The sequence below is a fragment of the Ascaphus truei genome, chromosome 13 (assembly GCF_040206685.1).
Source record: "Ascaphus truei isolate aAscTru1 chromosome 13, aAscTru1.hap1, whole genome shotgun sequence".
NCBI lineage: Eukaryota > Metazoa > Chordata > Amphibia > Anura > Ascaphidae > Ascaphus > Ascaphus truei.
This window is the reverse complement of record NC_134495.1, coordinates 3722759-3737523: the sequence shown is the minus strand read 5'-3', so window position 1 is coordinate 3737523 and position 14765 is coordinate 3722759. Positions and strand designations below refer to the sequence as shown.

The 14765-nt window shown below is 48.9% G+C and overlaps 1 protein-coding gene across 9 annotated transcripts in view; it reads left to right on the top strand.

The window, feature by feature from the left end:
* Positions 1 to 14765, top strand: part of RNFT2 (ring finger protein, transmembrane 2) — a 47965-nt gene that overhangs the window by 8282 nt on the left and 24918 nt on the right. For all 9 annotated transcript variants that reach the window (XM_075568119.1, XM_075568117.1, XM_075568113.1 and 6 more), the window contains 3 exons: positions 2460 to 2968; positions 6156 to 6232; positions 9532 to 9632. In XM_075568119.1, the coding sequence (XP_075424234.1) occupies positions 2647 to 2968; positions 6156 to 6232; positions 9532 to 9632 (500 nt within the window). In that variant the 5' untranslated portion in view covers positions 2460 to 2646. The remainder of the gene's footprint in view (positions 1 to 2459; positions 2969 to 6155; positions 6233 to 9531; positions 9633 to 14765) is intronic.

Sequence of the window (14765 nt, the reverse complement as noted above, 5' to 3'; positions counted from 1 at the left end):
CCGGGACAGTCCCGTTTTTTTAAGGTCTGTCCCGGCTGCCTGACATTGTTTAAAATGTCCCATTTTTTTTGTGACTGTCCCGGTTTTGACCAGCAGAGAGCAGAGAATGCAGGGAGGAGGAGAGCGAGGAGCCCCAGTGAGACCCAGAAGTGAGTCAGTGTCTGCTGCAAGGGCTCAAGGTGGCTTCCCCCTCTTCCCCTCCCTCCCCCCTCCCCCCACTCATGTTCCACATTGAAAGGTAGGGTCCAGAATGGGGACACACACACCAGGGAAAGAGAGACAGCATGGGGGTAGTGAGAGAGACACAAAGCATGGGGGTAGAGAGAGGCACCGCATGGGGAAGAGAGAGAGACACACCGCATGGGGGAGAGAGAGACACACCGCATGGGGGAGAGAGAGAGACACACCGCATGGGGGAGAGAGAGAGACACACCGCATGGGGGAGAGAGAGAGACACACTGCATGTGGGAGAGAGAGACACACCGCATGGGGGAGAGAGAGACACACCGCATGGGGGAGAGAGAGAGACACACCGCATGGGGGGGAGAGAGAGAGAGACACACCGCATGTGGGAGAGAGAGAGACACACCGCATGGGGGAGAGAGAGAGACACACACCGCATGGGGGAGAGAGAGACACACCGCATGGGGGAGAGAGAGAGACACACCGCATGGGGGAGAGAGAGAGAGACACACCGCATGGGGGAGAGAGAGAGAGACACACCGCATGGGGGAGAGAGAGAGAGAGAGACACACCGCATGGGGGAGAGAGAGAGACACACCGCATGGGGGAGAGAGAGACACACCGCATGGGGGAGAGAGAGAGACACACCGCATGGGGGAGAGAGAGAGACACACCGCATGGGGGAGAGAGAGAGACACACCGCATGGGGGAGAGAGACACCGCATGGGGGAGAGAGACACCGCATGGGGGAGAGAGAGACCGCATGGGGGAGAGAGACACACCGCATGGGGGAGAGAGACACGCACCGCATGGGGGAGAGAGACACGCACCGCATGGGGGAGAGAGACACACACCGCATGGGGGGAGAGTGAGAGACACACACCGCATGGGGGAGAGTGAGAGACACACCGCATGGGGGGAGAGAGAGAGAGACACACCGCATGGGGGGGGGGAGAAAGAGAGACACCGCATGGGGGAGAGAGAGAGAGAGAGACACCGCATGGGGGAGAGAGAGACACACCGCATGTGGGAGAGAAAAAGAGAGATACAGCATGGTGGAGAAAGACAGACACAGAGATTGGGGGAGAGAGAGACACACAGCATAGGGAGAGAGAGACCCACACAGCATGGGGGTATAGAATGAGAGACATAGCATGGGGGAGAGAGAGAGACAGCATGGGGGAGAGAGAGAGACAGCATGGGGGAGAGAGAGAGACAGCATGGGGGAGAGAGAGAGACAGCATGGGGGAGAGAGAGAGACAGCATGGGGGAGAGAGAGAGACAGCATGGGGGAGAGAGAGAGACAGCATGGGGGAGAGAGAGAGACAGCATGGGGGAGAGAAAGAAAGAGACAGCATGGGGAGAGAGAGAGACACAGAATGGGGGGGACACAGAGACACACAGAATGGGTGGGAGAGAGACAGAATGAGGGGGGAGAGAGAGAGACACAGAGCATGGGGGAGAGAGAGAGAGAGATGGAGGGATGGGGGAAAGAGAGAGAGATGGAGGGATGGGGGAAAGAGAGAGAGATGGAGGGATGGGAAGAGAGAATGGAGGGGTGGGTGAGAGAATGGAGGGATGGGTGGAGAGAGAATGGAGGGATGGGGGGAGAGAGAGAATGGTGTGTGGGTGTGGGGGGAACGGAGAGACATAAAGGAGAAGGGGCGCAGTTGGTGATGTCATTTGTTTTATAAATATTTTTTTTAATGTGTCCCGGATTTTACTTTTGTAAATCTGGTCACCCTAACTAAACGTGGAACGGCACTGAAGAAAATAGTTTGTTAATGTCGGCCCAATAAGTTATTACAACTTATAGGTAGTCAAGTATGTTAGATGCAGGATACAGTACTGTATATTACATGTGTGTGGCATGTTTAACCCTTGCAACGCCACATGGGTTAGCAATGCGCTGCTAGCTCCAGTGGTACCGAAGCGATGATATAAAGGTGCAATCCCACATAGCCGGCCAAAAAATGAATTGAAATGACATTTCTTTGGAGCCCCTGCATGGGGAATGTTAGTCATTGAAGTGTTTTCCCTACTGCTATCCCACCCTGTCCTTATCAATAAATATAAGGGGAGCGATGGGAAGGGGGGCTGTGTTACTGACGTTAGTACACTTTTGTCCTTGGAGGGATCGCCTCTTTAATAGATTACTTTGCCTCTGTCCTGCTGAGCGGTATTTTATACCAAACCCTGTTAGAACGTAGTCAGGAATCCGTGGGACTTTTTAAGATTCATTCGCCCTGGCTTACAGTGCTTTACTTTTCCTTTAGGAGCCGGAGCCAGAACCTGAGCTCTGATACCAGCGTGGATGATGGAGTCTTTAATGGGTTGAAGCAAGACACCCCTTCATCTCAGCATCTGTTCTCCAGCCTGGCGGGTCTCCAGCCGGGACCCATCACTGTCCAGTCCGGCTTAGTCCTGGGCTCCACAGCCGGCGGAGGGGAAGTGTTTATACAGATGCCGCCTACACTCAGGGAGGAGGCCGGGGGCCGATCTGAGACGAGCCCCTTCACTCATCACCACCATCACCATCCTCATCACCGGCAGCAGCAGCCACCGCCGCTCACGCACCACCAGCAGCATCATTTCCAGCACTCAAACTCCCGGTCCTCCCTGCTGCACTCGGCTAACGGTGAACGGCACAGAGAGGAGAGCAGCGAGGAGCCCAGCGCACCTGCACCAGCTCTCTCTGAGCTTAGGGCTGTCATTTCCTGGTTACAGAAGGGACTCCCGTTCATAATAATCTTACTGACCAAAGTCTGCTTTCAGCACAAGCTTGGTACGTAACGCTGTGTTGTCACATGTAATGCTGTGCACACTGCAGTGCACAGTGAGGCCACGGCTTACAGGTCACATGTAATGCTGTGCACACTGCAGTGCACAGTGAGGCCACGGCTTACAGGTCACATGTAATGCTGTGCACACTGCAGTGCACAGTGAGGCCACGGCTTACAGGTCACATGTAATGCTGTGCACACTGCAGTGCACAGTGAGGCCACGGCTTACAGGTCACATGTAATGCTGTGCACACTGCAGTGCACAGTGAGGCCACGGCTTACAGGTCACATGTAATGCTGTGCACACTGCAGTGCACAGTGAGGCCACGGCTTACAGGTCACATGTAATGCTGTGCACACTGCAGTGCACAGTGAGGCCACGGCTTACAGGTCACATGTAATGCTGTGCACACTGCAGTGCACAGTGAGGCCACGGCTTACAGGTGTGACCCCATTTATTCCACCAGATAACGTTTTCTAAAGTAGTTACCGTAAATCTAATCTTAAACAGATCTAGCCACGCTAATAACAAAGATTTGACTTCTTTCATTTATTGGGAAATTAATGACATATTGCCTTTCTTAGGGGCCTCTGAATGGAGGGGGAGGGGTTTGTTTTTTGCCCTTAGCCCACCCTGTCCTTATCTGAGAGCCAATACAGATAAGGGGAGGGATAGAGAAGGGATCCTCTGCCTGTGTAAGCTCTTGTAGAACACACAGCGACATCAGACAAAAGGGAGCGGCCAAAGGTGACCTAACCCCTTCCATGTCTCGGCTCACCGTGTTTACAAACTAACTTAAAAATTATTTTAAAATACTTATAGGTGTTATATTTGTGTAAAAAAATAAAGGCATCACCCCCTGCTGTGACCCTTAAACCTGTCGCTGCCATTCATTCACTTTGGTCTTGGGAAGGGCAACCCTATAGCCCCTTTGGGTGGCCCAGGACATAGTCACTACATCACGGGTTCCGGTATTTACGGGGTCCCATGTGGCAGTGGCAGTGGCATGCCCGCAGAGTGGTTGTGTTCCCGGGGAGATCACGTAGCGCCGGACACGATCTGGACGAGCAGGAGTCCTCTCCCGTTTCCGGGTTTAAGTGGTGCCACGGCCCCTCTGACAACCAAGGGGTTAAACAGAAATCCCTCAAACAATAAAGCTGAAACCTTAACAAACTGCTCGCTAATCTTGTGCTGATCCTGATCCTTTCCTAATTTTTTACAGAGTTTACCCTTTTTTATATTACCCTCGGATCCCCTATTGTGTTAATGAGTGTAAATGGCAGTGTCCAATTAGATTTGTTTACTTTAGAAAAGAGGGGATATGATACCTATATTCATAGTTATATCCGGGGACAGTACCGGGAGCTTTCAAAAGAACTATTCATCCCACGGGCAGTACAAAGGACTCGGGGCCATCCCTTACAGTTGGGAGGAAAGGAGATTTCACCAGCAACAAAGGAAAGGGTTCTTTACAGTAAAGGCAGTTACAGTGTGGAATTCGTTACCCATGGAGACTGTGATGGCAGATACAATAGATTTAAAAAAAAGGTTGGACATCTTTTTAGATGGGAAAGGTATACAGGGATATACCAAATAAGTATACATTGTATTGTATTGTATGTCTTTATTTATATAGCGCCATTAATGTACATAGCGCTTCACAGTAGTAATACATGGGGTAATCAAATAAATAACAGATAATATAAATAACAGATCATGGGAATAAGTGCTTTAGACATAAAAGTAACATTTCGGAAGAGGAGTCCCTGCCCCGAGGAGCTTACAGTCTAATTGGTAGGTAGAACATACAGAGACAGTAGGAGGGAGTTCTGGTAAGTGCGTCTGCAGGGGGCCAAGCTTTATGTATCGTGTTCAGAATATCCACAGTGCTATTCATACGCTTCTTTAAGCAAGTGTGTCTTAAGGTGGGTCTTAAAGGTGGATAGAGAGGGTGCTAGTCGGGTACTGAGGGGAAGGGCATTCCAGAGGTGTGGGATGTATACATGGGAAGGATGTTGATCCAGGGATTAATCCGATTGCCAATATTTGGAATCAGGAAGGAATTTATTTTTCCCCTTATGAGATAACATTAGATGATATAACACTGGGGTTTGTGTGTTTGCCTTCCTCTGGATCAATATACTGTAAGTACGGATATAGGATAAAGTATCTGTCGTCTAAATTTAGCATAGGTTGAACTTGATGGACGTATGTCTTTTTTCAACCTTATCTACTATGTAACTAACCTCCAGAGGTGGCACATTTGTGACGATTTATAGGATTCCACGATAGAATAAAAAGGCTGGGATTGCTAAATACTGCAGCAAAAGGTAAAAAGAAAATAGATTTTTTTTTTTTAAATGATTGCTGCTTTAAACAGCTCACATTCTCCTTTCTATCTGTACGGCACCCCTTGGAGACTTTTCTGTGAGCGTATTACACCCCTAGGTGCCTCTTACCCTCGGCCCAAGCATGTCTCATCTCTGCACCTTTAACCTCTGCAGCCCTCTCATGTGTTAAACTTTCCCCTAATCTATCCCTACCCACTGCATGGATCGCTCTTCCACTTCATATTCACCAAGCACCTACGTCTTCCGCATTCAAAGCCCAGCGGCAAACGCATCGCTTTCAGGAAGCCTGGCTTTATATTGCCTTTGCTTATACTGCTGACTCCATGTGCACTTTGAATAATTCACTTTGACTCCTACGGTGTCTGGAAGTCTTCGATTGTAAGCTCTTCAGCTCAGGACCTCCCTATGTTGTCTGTCATGTGCCGCTCTTACCCTCACTGTACTTTATCTTCTCTGTATTGTCATTTTGGTAAGCGCTGTTGGCGCAATATAAATAAAAAGATACGCGCGCACACACACGCACACACACACACACGCGCACACACACACATAATGCAAGCGATAACAATGTAGGAAATTGTAGAATTCAATTGTGTGTTAGATTGTAAGCTCTGCAGTCACTTGTAAGACTTCCAGAGGCGGGAGGCTATGGAATAAACACAGCCCAGTGATTGGTAGGCGTGAAATGTTGGTGTCACACTATCTCCTACAAGAGGTTGGACCCCAGTGGCGCTGAGAGGCTGTTGAGCGGGAGTGGGGGGTTTCAGTGTTTCTGAATGCTGTGTGTGGGGTCTGATCAGCTATACACACTGTATCACTAACCCATCTTTCCTACAGGGATAGCGGTGTGCATCGGAATGGCCAGCACTTTCGCCTATGCCAATTCCTCAGTCAAACACCAGGTGTCCCTCAAGGTAAGGCAATGTATCCACTGTCCAATGCCGTTCACCCTTTAGTATATTATGAGGGTAAAATTTGATATAGTCCGCCGAAAATTCCCATAGACTTCAAAGGGGATTTCTGTTTGAAAACGGCCCGAGCCTCCGCTTCAGACAATATAGAAATGAATGGCCAAACGTCTACTTCGTACTATATAGTATTTACCCCTATGTAGTGTTTGAGATCACAAAAGCACGCTATATAATTTCTGTTTTATTTTCACCTTCCCTTTGTCCATACTTTAATGTTGATTGAATCTCGTGTCATCTTTTTTAGCCTCTGTTGTCATAACGATATAGCACAAGGTTCTTGTAGCTCTTCTGGTTGTGAGAAGTGTATCAAAGCCTGTGATACCTTTTTATTGGACCAGAAAGTTTGTGTAGAACGCTCTTCTAAAATGTGCATGTTTTCAACACCTCACGTGAGACAAGAAGAAGAGACGTGTGATGTTTTCTTTTTAAATGCTTTGTACACACTAGTCGTGTATAAAGAAAGCTGTTAGTGATCCATAAAATGTTACCACATCCTGCAACCAAACTACATCTTAAAGACCGGCATCAAATCTTCACTTAACCTTCTCCTGCAGTAACTACTGTATGTTTGTCTTTGTTTTTAAGTGGTCTCTAAAATAAATGATCTGGCGGTTCATGGGTCACTCGGGTACACTTGTAAATTCCATTTTTCAGCCGTTTTGCACAACAGAAAAAGTTATTAGAAGAATGTCTCCATCGTACTCCGGATCTCAGTCAGGTTTCATTACAGGGTCTTATTTATTAAACAGGGATCGCAGGGAGATCACCAGAAAACTGATCTCGCTGGGCAATAATAAACAGCTTTTCATGATAACAATAGTCAGGAATTCATCATGATAACTATGTTTATCATGATAAATACCTTGAATACACAGAAGAAGAAAAAAACATTCCTTTTTTTGTGATTAATGTTAAAAAAAAGGTTAACAAAAATTGGAAGGTTTTTAGTTTGAACATTTTATTACAAGTTAAATGTGGTTTTCAAATAAATTCGACAGTATTTTAAAATAAATAAAATGTCCTTGCTTCCGCCTATCACTGAACATCGGAGTTAGGGATTAGGAGGAGGTGAGCAAGCCGGTCCTCCGGGAAAGGAGGTGCAGCTGAGCGTACAGAATGATAGCGGAACCCCTTTTACATGGGCAGATCTGCCCACTATGAGGCTGCAACTGCACGTCACTAAAATGTCAGTGCTCAGCACTCCACACAAGCAGCTGAAGGAGCAGAGCCACTGAGGGTTTGACCACTTCATTTATTTTTCTCATTAACCTTTCACTGACTGTGGACTCTTGGTGCTCATTTGCAAGCTGCTTTCTTGCAAGCTGTGTTCAGCTTTAACTGTACCATTAGTGGATTCTTGCTGCCCTGCTATTAGCTGTTTAGCTGTATTTAGCTTACACTATATGTTTACTAGCTATTTTCAGGGGTGTCTGATTTGACCAGGTATAGGGGAAGGGAGGCTTAGGGAAGTACCTCTCGGTCCTTTTGGACCAGGGGGAATGGGCCAGATGAAGAGGTAGTCCCTCGAAACGTCGCCCCCCTAGCATACTTTCCGTTCTCCGTTTTTTTTGTGTATATTCCTTATGTTTCATGTTTTTTCCCCTTTTCCTTCTTTCCCCCCCCCCCACCCCTCACTTTGTGACATGCCCATTTGTGATACTGGTTTCTGCAAACACATTTGATTTATTTCTGGTTCATTTTATTATTAAATGTTTATTCTGCATTACAACTGTTTTCATCATTTAGCTATTAGACAGTGAGTGCTGGTACTTACGTAGATTTGTTAGTATCACGATAATAAAAAAATCAATATCGACTTATTGGCATTTTTTTATTGCCCCAATATTAGTATCATATTGATATATTGCCTAACTCTAGCACGATTGCAGCTTCATCAATAAAACCTAATGTTGCCTTTCTATCTACATGAGGAAAGGGCCGCCTTCCACGCCTTCAATAAGTCACCTCGTAGTCACCTCTCTGTGGGAGTATTTGGGCACAAGCCTCACATCCCCACCACACTGACCCAAGCGGCAAATCTCTGCAGTGGTCGGCCGGCTAAAAAACAAACCATTGATTGGAGAGTGTTTGTTTGTTTTTTGTGGGTTTCATTGGTCCCTTGTGAAAATTCTTCAGAAATGTGACAATGCATGAACTTTCAGGGTTTCTTGAGATTAAATTACCCATGTTGGCTAAGTGGTGCTATGCCACAAGACCTTTTTTGTCCCATTTTAGTCACCGTAAGAGGTCTTCTGGCACCGGATAGCACCACTTAGTAAATATGGACCAGCGTTCTTAACTTTATTTTTACTCTCGTACAAATTGTAATAGATATCAGGAAAAAAAGAAGAAAGAACGGAGCGACCGGACCGAAACCTGGGACTGAGAAAATAAAGGCGTTATTCAAACAAGCACGCGCAGTAAAACCAAACACATCCTCCTTGGTTTTTAAACGTGTGTGTTTGAATAACGCCTTTATTTGGGCAGGTTGGGTTCCAGTTCTTGGTCCGGTTGCAGTGCTCCGTTCTTTCTTCTGAAATCTTCTACCCCTCGGGTGCGCGCAGTATGCTCGCCAGTGTGCTCCGGCTGCATAGACGCCACTCTGGTAACAGCTGCGAGCAGCAATTTAGGAGGTCCCCAAGACTCATAAGGAGGTAAGCACACTATAATTGCCCTCCATATTACATATGTCCTGGCTAGATGCCTTTCCGAAGGATGAATATATTACCTGATGTCTCGAACTATGATCTCTACATAATAATAGCATGTTCTTGTATAGCGCTGCTAGTTTTACGTAGCGCTTTACAGAGACATTTTGCAGGCAAAATGGTCCCACCCACCACAGGTCCCTGCCCCGTGGAGCTTACAATCTGTTTTTGGTGCCTGAGGCACAGGAAGATAAAGTGACTTGCCCAAGGTCACAAGGCGCCGACACTGGGAATTGAACCAGGCTCCCCTGCTTCACACTCTGTGCCAGTCAGTGTCTGTACTCACTGAGCTGCTCCTTCTCCCACTCTACATCGCTATGAGTTTTATGGAGCATCGCTTCACCCCTTTGAGCACAGCACAGTATTCTTTTGTTTCTGTAAAAATTGTAATAAACTAAACAGAAAATGACAAACTGATCTATAATGACATCTGTTACAGTTATCCAGCGTGTTCTCTCTGCCCAAGAGACCTGGAAGTTCGCTCATGTAATGGCAGAAAAGGTGTTACATACTGTGTTCTGTGTGTTTGCCCAGGAGAAGAGGTCTATATTGGAAGTGTTTTGGATCCTGGTTTTCCTGACGGGGAACTCCTATTATCTTCTTTACAGCTTCCAGTCTCAGCAGCTGTACAACAGGTGAGTTCTTGTACTGGCATCATGCCATACGGAGATCCTCTGGGCTCAGGGGTACAGGTAGGTGCAAAGAAAGGGTATTATCGCAAAAAAAGAGAAAACGTTTCCGTCCTCCATACAAGACCTTCATCAGGGTTGTCTTGTATTGCGAGCAGAAACGTCGGCTCTTTTTGTGATAATACCCTTTGCACTTATCTGCGATGTGCGGCACTTACCTTTACCCTCCGCGGTGGGTTTGGGGAATGTATCACTATATTTGATTATTATGTTGCGTGCACTTGCCATTATTTGCCAATGCCTTTATTAGGTGCTCCTATTGTTTTTCCCTGTGTATATTTTATATGAGTATATACTGCATACACATACATAGTAGCGGCACACCAACAAAGAACTGGTGATGCGCCCGCTGCAACTGCAACAATAAAGATTGTGACTATATTAAAGAAAGAGGCAGTATTCGACTGGAAGACATCCCTCTCCCCCCGTGAGACTTCACCCCCCTCCCCCCCGCGAGACTTCACCCCCCTCCCCCCGCGAGACTTCATCCCCCTCCCCCCCGCGAGACTTCACCCCCCTCCCCCCGCGAGACTTCATCCCCCTCCCCCCGCGAGACTTCATCCCCCTCCCCCCACGAGACTTCATCCCCCTCCCCCCACGAGACTTCATCCCCCTCCCCCCGCGAGACTTCATCCCCCTCCCCCCGCGAGACTTTATCCCCCTCCCCCCGCGAGACTTTATCCCCCTCCCCCCGCGAGACTTCATCCCCCTCCCCCCGCGAGACTTCATCCCCCTCCCCCCGCGAGACTTCATCCCCCTCCTCCCGCGAGACTTCATCCCCCTCCCCCCGCGAGACTTCATCCCCCTCCCCCCGCGAGACTTCATCCCCCTCCCCCCGCGAGACTTCACCCCCCTCCCCCCGCGAGACTTCATCCCCCTCCCCCCGCGAGACTTCATCCCCCTCCCCCCACGAGACTTCATCCCCCTCCCCCCACGAGACTTCATCCCCCTCCCCCCGCGAGACTTCATCCCCCTCCCCCGCGAGACTTTATCCCCCTCCCCCCGCGAGACTTTATCCCCCTCCCCCCGCGAGACTTCATCCCCCTCCCCCCGCGAGACTTCATCCCCCTCCCCCCGCGAGACTTCATCCCCCTCCTCCCGCGAGACTTCATCCCCCTCCCCCCGCGAGACTTCATCCCCCTCCCCCCGCGAGACTTCATCCCCCTCCCCCCGCGAGACTTCATCCCCCTCCCCCCGCGAGACTTCATCCCCCTCCCCCTGCGAGACTTCATCCCCCTCCCCCTGCGAGACTTCATCCCCCTCCCCCCGCGAGACTTCATCCCCCTCTTCCCCCGCGAGACTTCATCCCCCTCTCCCCCGCGAGACTTCATCCCCCTCCCCCCGCGAGACTTCATCCCCCTCCCCCCGCGAGACTTCATCCCCCTCCCCCCGCGAGACTTCATCCCCCTCCCCCCGAGACTTCATCCCCCTTTCCCCGCGAGACTTCATCCCCCTCCCCCCGCGAGACTTCATCCCCCTCCCCCCGCGAGACTTCATCCCCCTCCCCCCGCGAGACTTCATCCCCCTCCCCCCGCGAGACTTCCCCAATGGTCAGTAGTTTATTTTAAAGATTTGGTTATTCTAATAAACTACTGACCATTTTGCAAGTTCTGCGAGCGTGCCTGCGAGCGTGTCTGTTTTATATTTATTTTATAAGTTTGCGTCTCAGAATTGCCGTTTTTATCATTAGTTTCATTATTTATGTTGAAAGCTTTGCCAAATTGGAACTAACAGTCTTCGGGGCTGATACCAAACAAAGACATTCTAAAATACGCCACGGGAATCTCTTGATCTATGGATCTTCATTGTGCTGTACGTAAAATAAGCGTTGTAGGTCATATCTTCATTACAACAGTGTCACTATATATTGCATCCAGCGTATACCAGGCTCCAGTTTTAAATCCGCAAAGCCGCACTGTTTTAGTTATTTATTTGAAACTTACAGTAAATGTTTAAGCTTGAACATTGGGGTCTCTCCGTGTTCATTTGTCCTGTTTCTACTTACAAGACCCCACCCCCACGGCCCAGTGAATATGTAGCGCGTGTAGTCGCAGCTTTCACAGAACAGAGTAATGAATAAGGGGGCCCTTGTAATACCTCGTGGGTTTCTGCTTAACCACACGTGGGACCCTCCAATAACACTACAATTACTCAGCAAGGTGCCCCGTGGGCTGTGATACCTTTTAATGGACCAACATATAAATAGTACACGGTTGTCTTGTCCACAAGCTGCCGACGGTCTTCTGCCGTCTCCGAAACCTATCACAGGACAACCTTGTACTATTGATTTGTTAGTCCAGGGCTTGCCAACTACAGTCCCCAAGGGCCCCCAGCAGGTCTGGTTTGCAGAGTATCTCTGCTTCAGCAGAGGTGGCTCAATCAGTGTCTCAGTTATAACAACTGCACCCCCTGTTCTGAAGCAGGGATATCCTGAAAATGTGACCTGTTGGGGGCCCTCGAGGGCTGGTGTTGGCTACCCCTCTGCTAGTTCACTAAAGCAGCATTCCCCCCTCCCCCTTCCTCTCCACCCCCCCCCCCGAAGCCTATATAAGTTTAACGCCTATAATGTTAGCATCTTGCCCCCTGAGCATGTCCTGCTCTTAAAAAAAAACAAAACACAATCTGTGTTAAAAATCATGATTTTCTTCATCTCCAGTAGTAGAGGTTGCCATGGCAACCGTTAGGACTGCACTGGGCTCTGGGGGAGAGCTTCATTTTTTTTTTATTTTTTTTTTGTAACTATTTTTCCTTTATTGGTGTCATACATCACGGGGGTACATATTATCGACACTGGCTCACAGGCCAACTTGTAAATACGGCGCAGTGCATGTACAAGGCATAAAGGAGGTAAATGACACACAATAAACCCTTTTTCCTTCTTTCAATAATGAAAAAGAGAGGGGGAGACGAAGGAAAGGTGGATAGTTGGGAACGACTTTGGAAAGAGAGGGGGGGGGGGGTTAGGGTTCGTCGGCCGTGGGGGGGGGGGGGGGCGAGGGGTAGCTGGGGGGTTTATGTGGGGGTTGGTAGTCCTATCCAGGGTTCCCAGGTGGAATAAAATTGTGGGGTTTTTTGCTTTAACATTGCCGTCAATTTTTCCATGTTCATAATTCCGTCTATTCTTGTAATCACAGTTCTTCTGGAGGGGGCTTTAATTTTCTTCCATGCCGCCGCGATACAGCATCTCGCAGCTGTCAGTATTGCTGCCGCGAGTCTGGCCGCCGGGGCAGGAAGGTCGTCAATTGGTTTTCCCAGCACGTAGGTCAGCGGGTCCAGGGGTATTTCTATATCCAGGGTCTCGGTCAGGAGGCCCTGGATCCGGGACCAGAATCTTTGGATCTCCGGACATGTCCACCAAATATGGGGCATGTCCCCCCTTTGACCACAACCTCTCCAGCATTCGTCTGAAGTGCCTGGGTAGATTTGGCTCAGTCTACTCGGGGTCAGGTACCAGTGGAATAATATTTTATAGATGTTTTCTTTCGTGACGGAACAAATTGAGGTTTTGGTGGCTGCCTCCCAAATATCCTCCCAATCCTCAAGGTCTAAGTTGGTGTTTAGGTCTGCATTCCATTTCTGCATGTATTGGTGGTTAGGGGGGGGGCTGAGATGCTTCGAGCGTTTTATAAATTTCTGATATGAGGCCCTTTTGGTATTTGCCTTTGAGGCAGAGTGTCTCGAATCTAGAGCGCGGCGGGAACTTGAGAGTAGGGGATTGGGTTCTTAGGAAATGTCGGATCTGGAGGTATTGGAAAATGGGCAAGTTGGGGACGTGAATGTGGTTCTTAATTCTGGGAGGGACATGGCCTCATCTTTTTCCAGCAAATCCGCAACCACTCTGATGTTTAAGCCTTGAAATTGGCTGAATTGGAATCGGGCGCATCCGGGTGGGAAGTCCGGGTTCCCGAATATGGGGGTCAGTTGAGAGGGGGTTGAAGCTAGGCCATATTTCCCTTTGGTTTTAACCATGTCGACCTCGTGCATCTCATTGCCCCGAGACCAAGTCTCAACGATTTCCTGTTTTTGAGAGCTGGGGACCACAGTAGGGTCGGGAGGGGGTTCGGGGAAAGCGTGGTGTGTCTCGATCTCCAGCCAGCAATTGGTGTCGGGGGAGCTGTTCCATACTACCGCCTGCCTCAGTTGGGCCGAAAGGTAGTATCGGAGTATGTCCGGGGCCCCCAGACCACCTCTCGACCTTGAGGTTAATAGGACCGATCGTGGGACCCTGGCTCTACGTTGTTGCCATATAAATTTTAGTATATGGGCCTGGATATTCCTTAGTTCTGCTAGTGGAACAGGGACGGGGAGGGTCTGAAAAAAGTAGAGCAAGCGGGGTAGGATGTTCATTTTGGTAGATACTATCCTTCCGAACCAGGAGATCTGGTGGGATAGCCAGGTCTCAAGATCTTTTAAGATCTGGCGGAAGAGGGGGGGGTAGTTAATTTGATACAGCGAGTTATATGAACTTGCTAATTTTGATTCCGAGGTACTTGATGTGGGAGGTGTTCCATTTATATTTAAATTTCTGTTGTAGGGCTGACCATACGGGGTTCGGGAGGGAGATGCTAAGCGCCTCTGACTTGTCAGTATTGACTTTATAGTCTGATAGTTGGCCAAATTCGTCAAGGAGTTTTTCTAAGTTAGGGAGGGAGGTGAGGGGGTCTGACAGAGTGAGAATTATGTCGTCGGCGAACAGGGATATTTTGTATTCCCTGTCTCCGATTGGGATACCTTTAATAGTGGGTTCAGTTCGAATTCGGGCGGCCAGGGGCTCTATGGATAGGGCAAATAGTAAAGGGGAGAGGGGGCAGCCTTGTCTGGTGCCGTTTTGAATTTTTATTGGGTTGGAGCGGCCTCCTGGGAGTTTTAGTAGGGCTGTTGGATTAGTATAGAGGGCCCGGACGCCGGTAAGAAATGGTCCGGAGAAGCCGAATTGGCGCATCGTTTGGTCTAGATAGGACCATCTGATGCGGTCAAAGGCCTTCTCCGCGTCGAGACTTAGTATCAGGGCCTGGGATTGTTTGAGGTGCACGTGGTCTATAATATCAATAATTTTGCGGGTGTTGTCAGAGGCCTGTC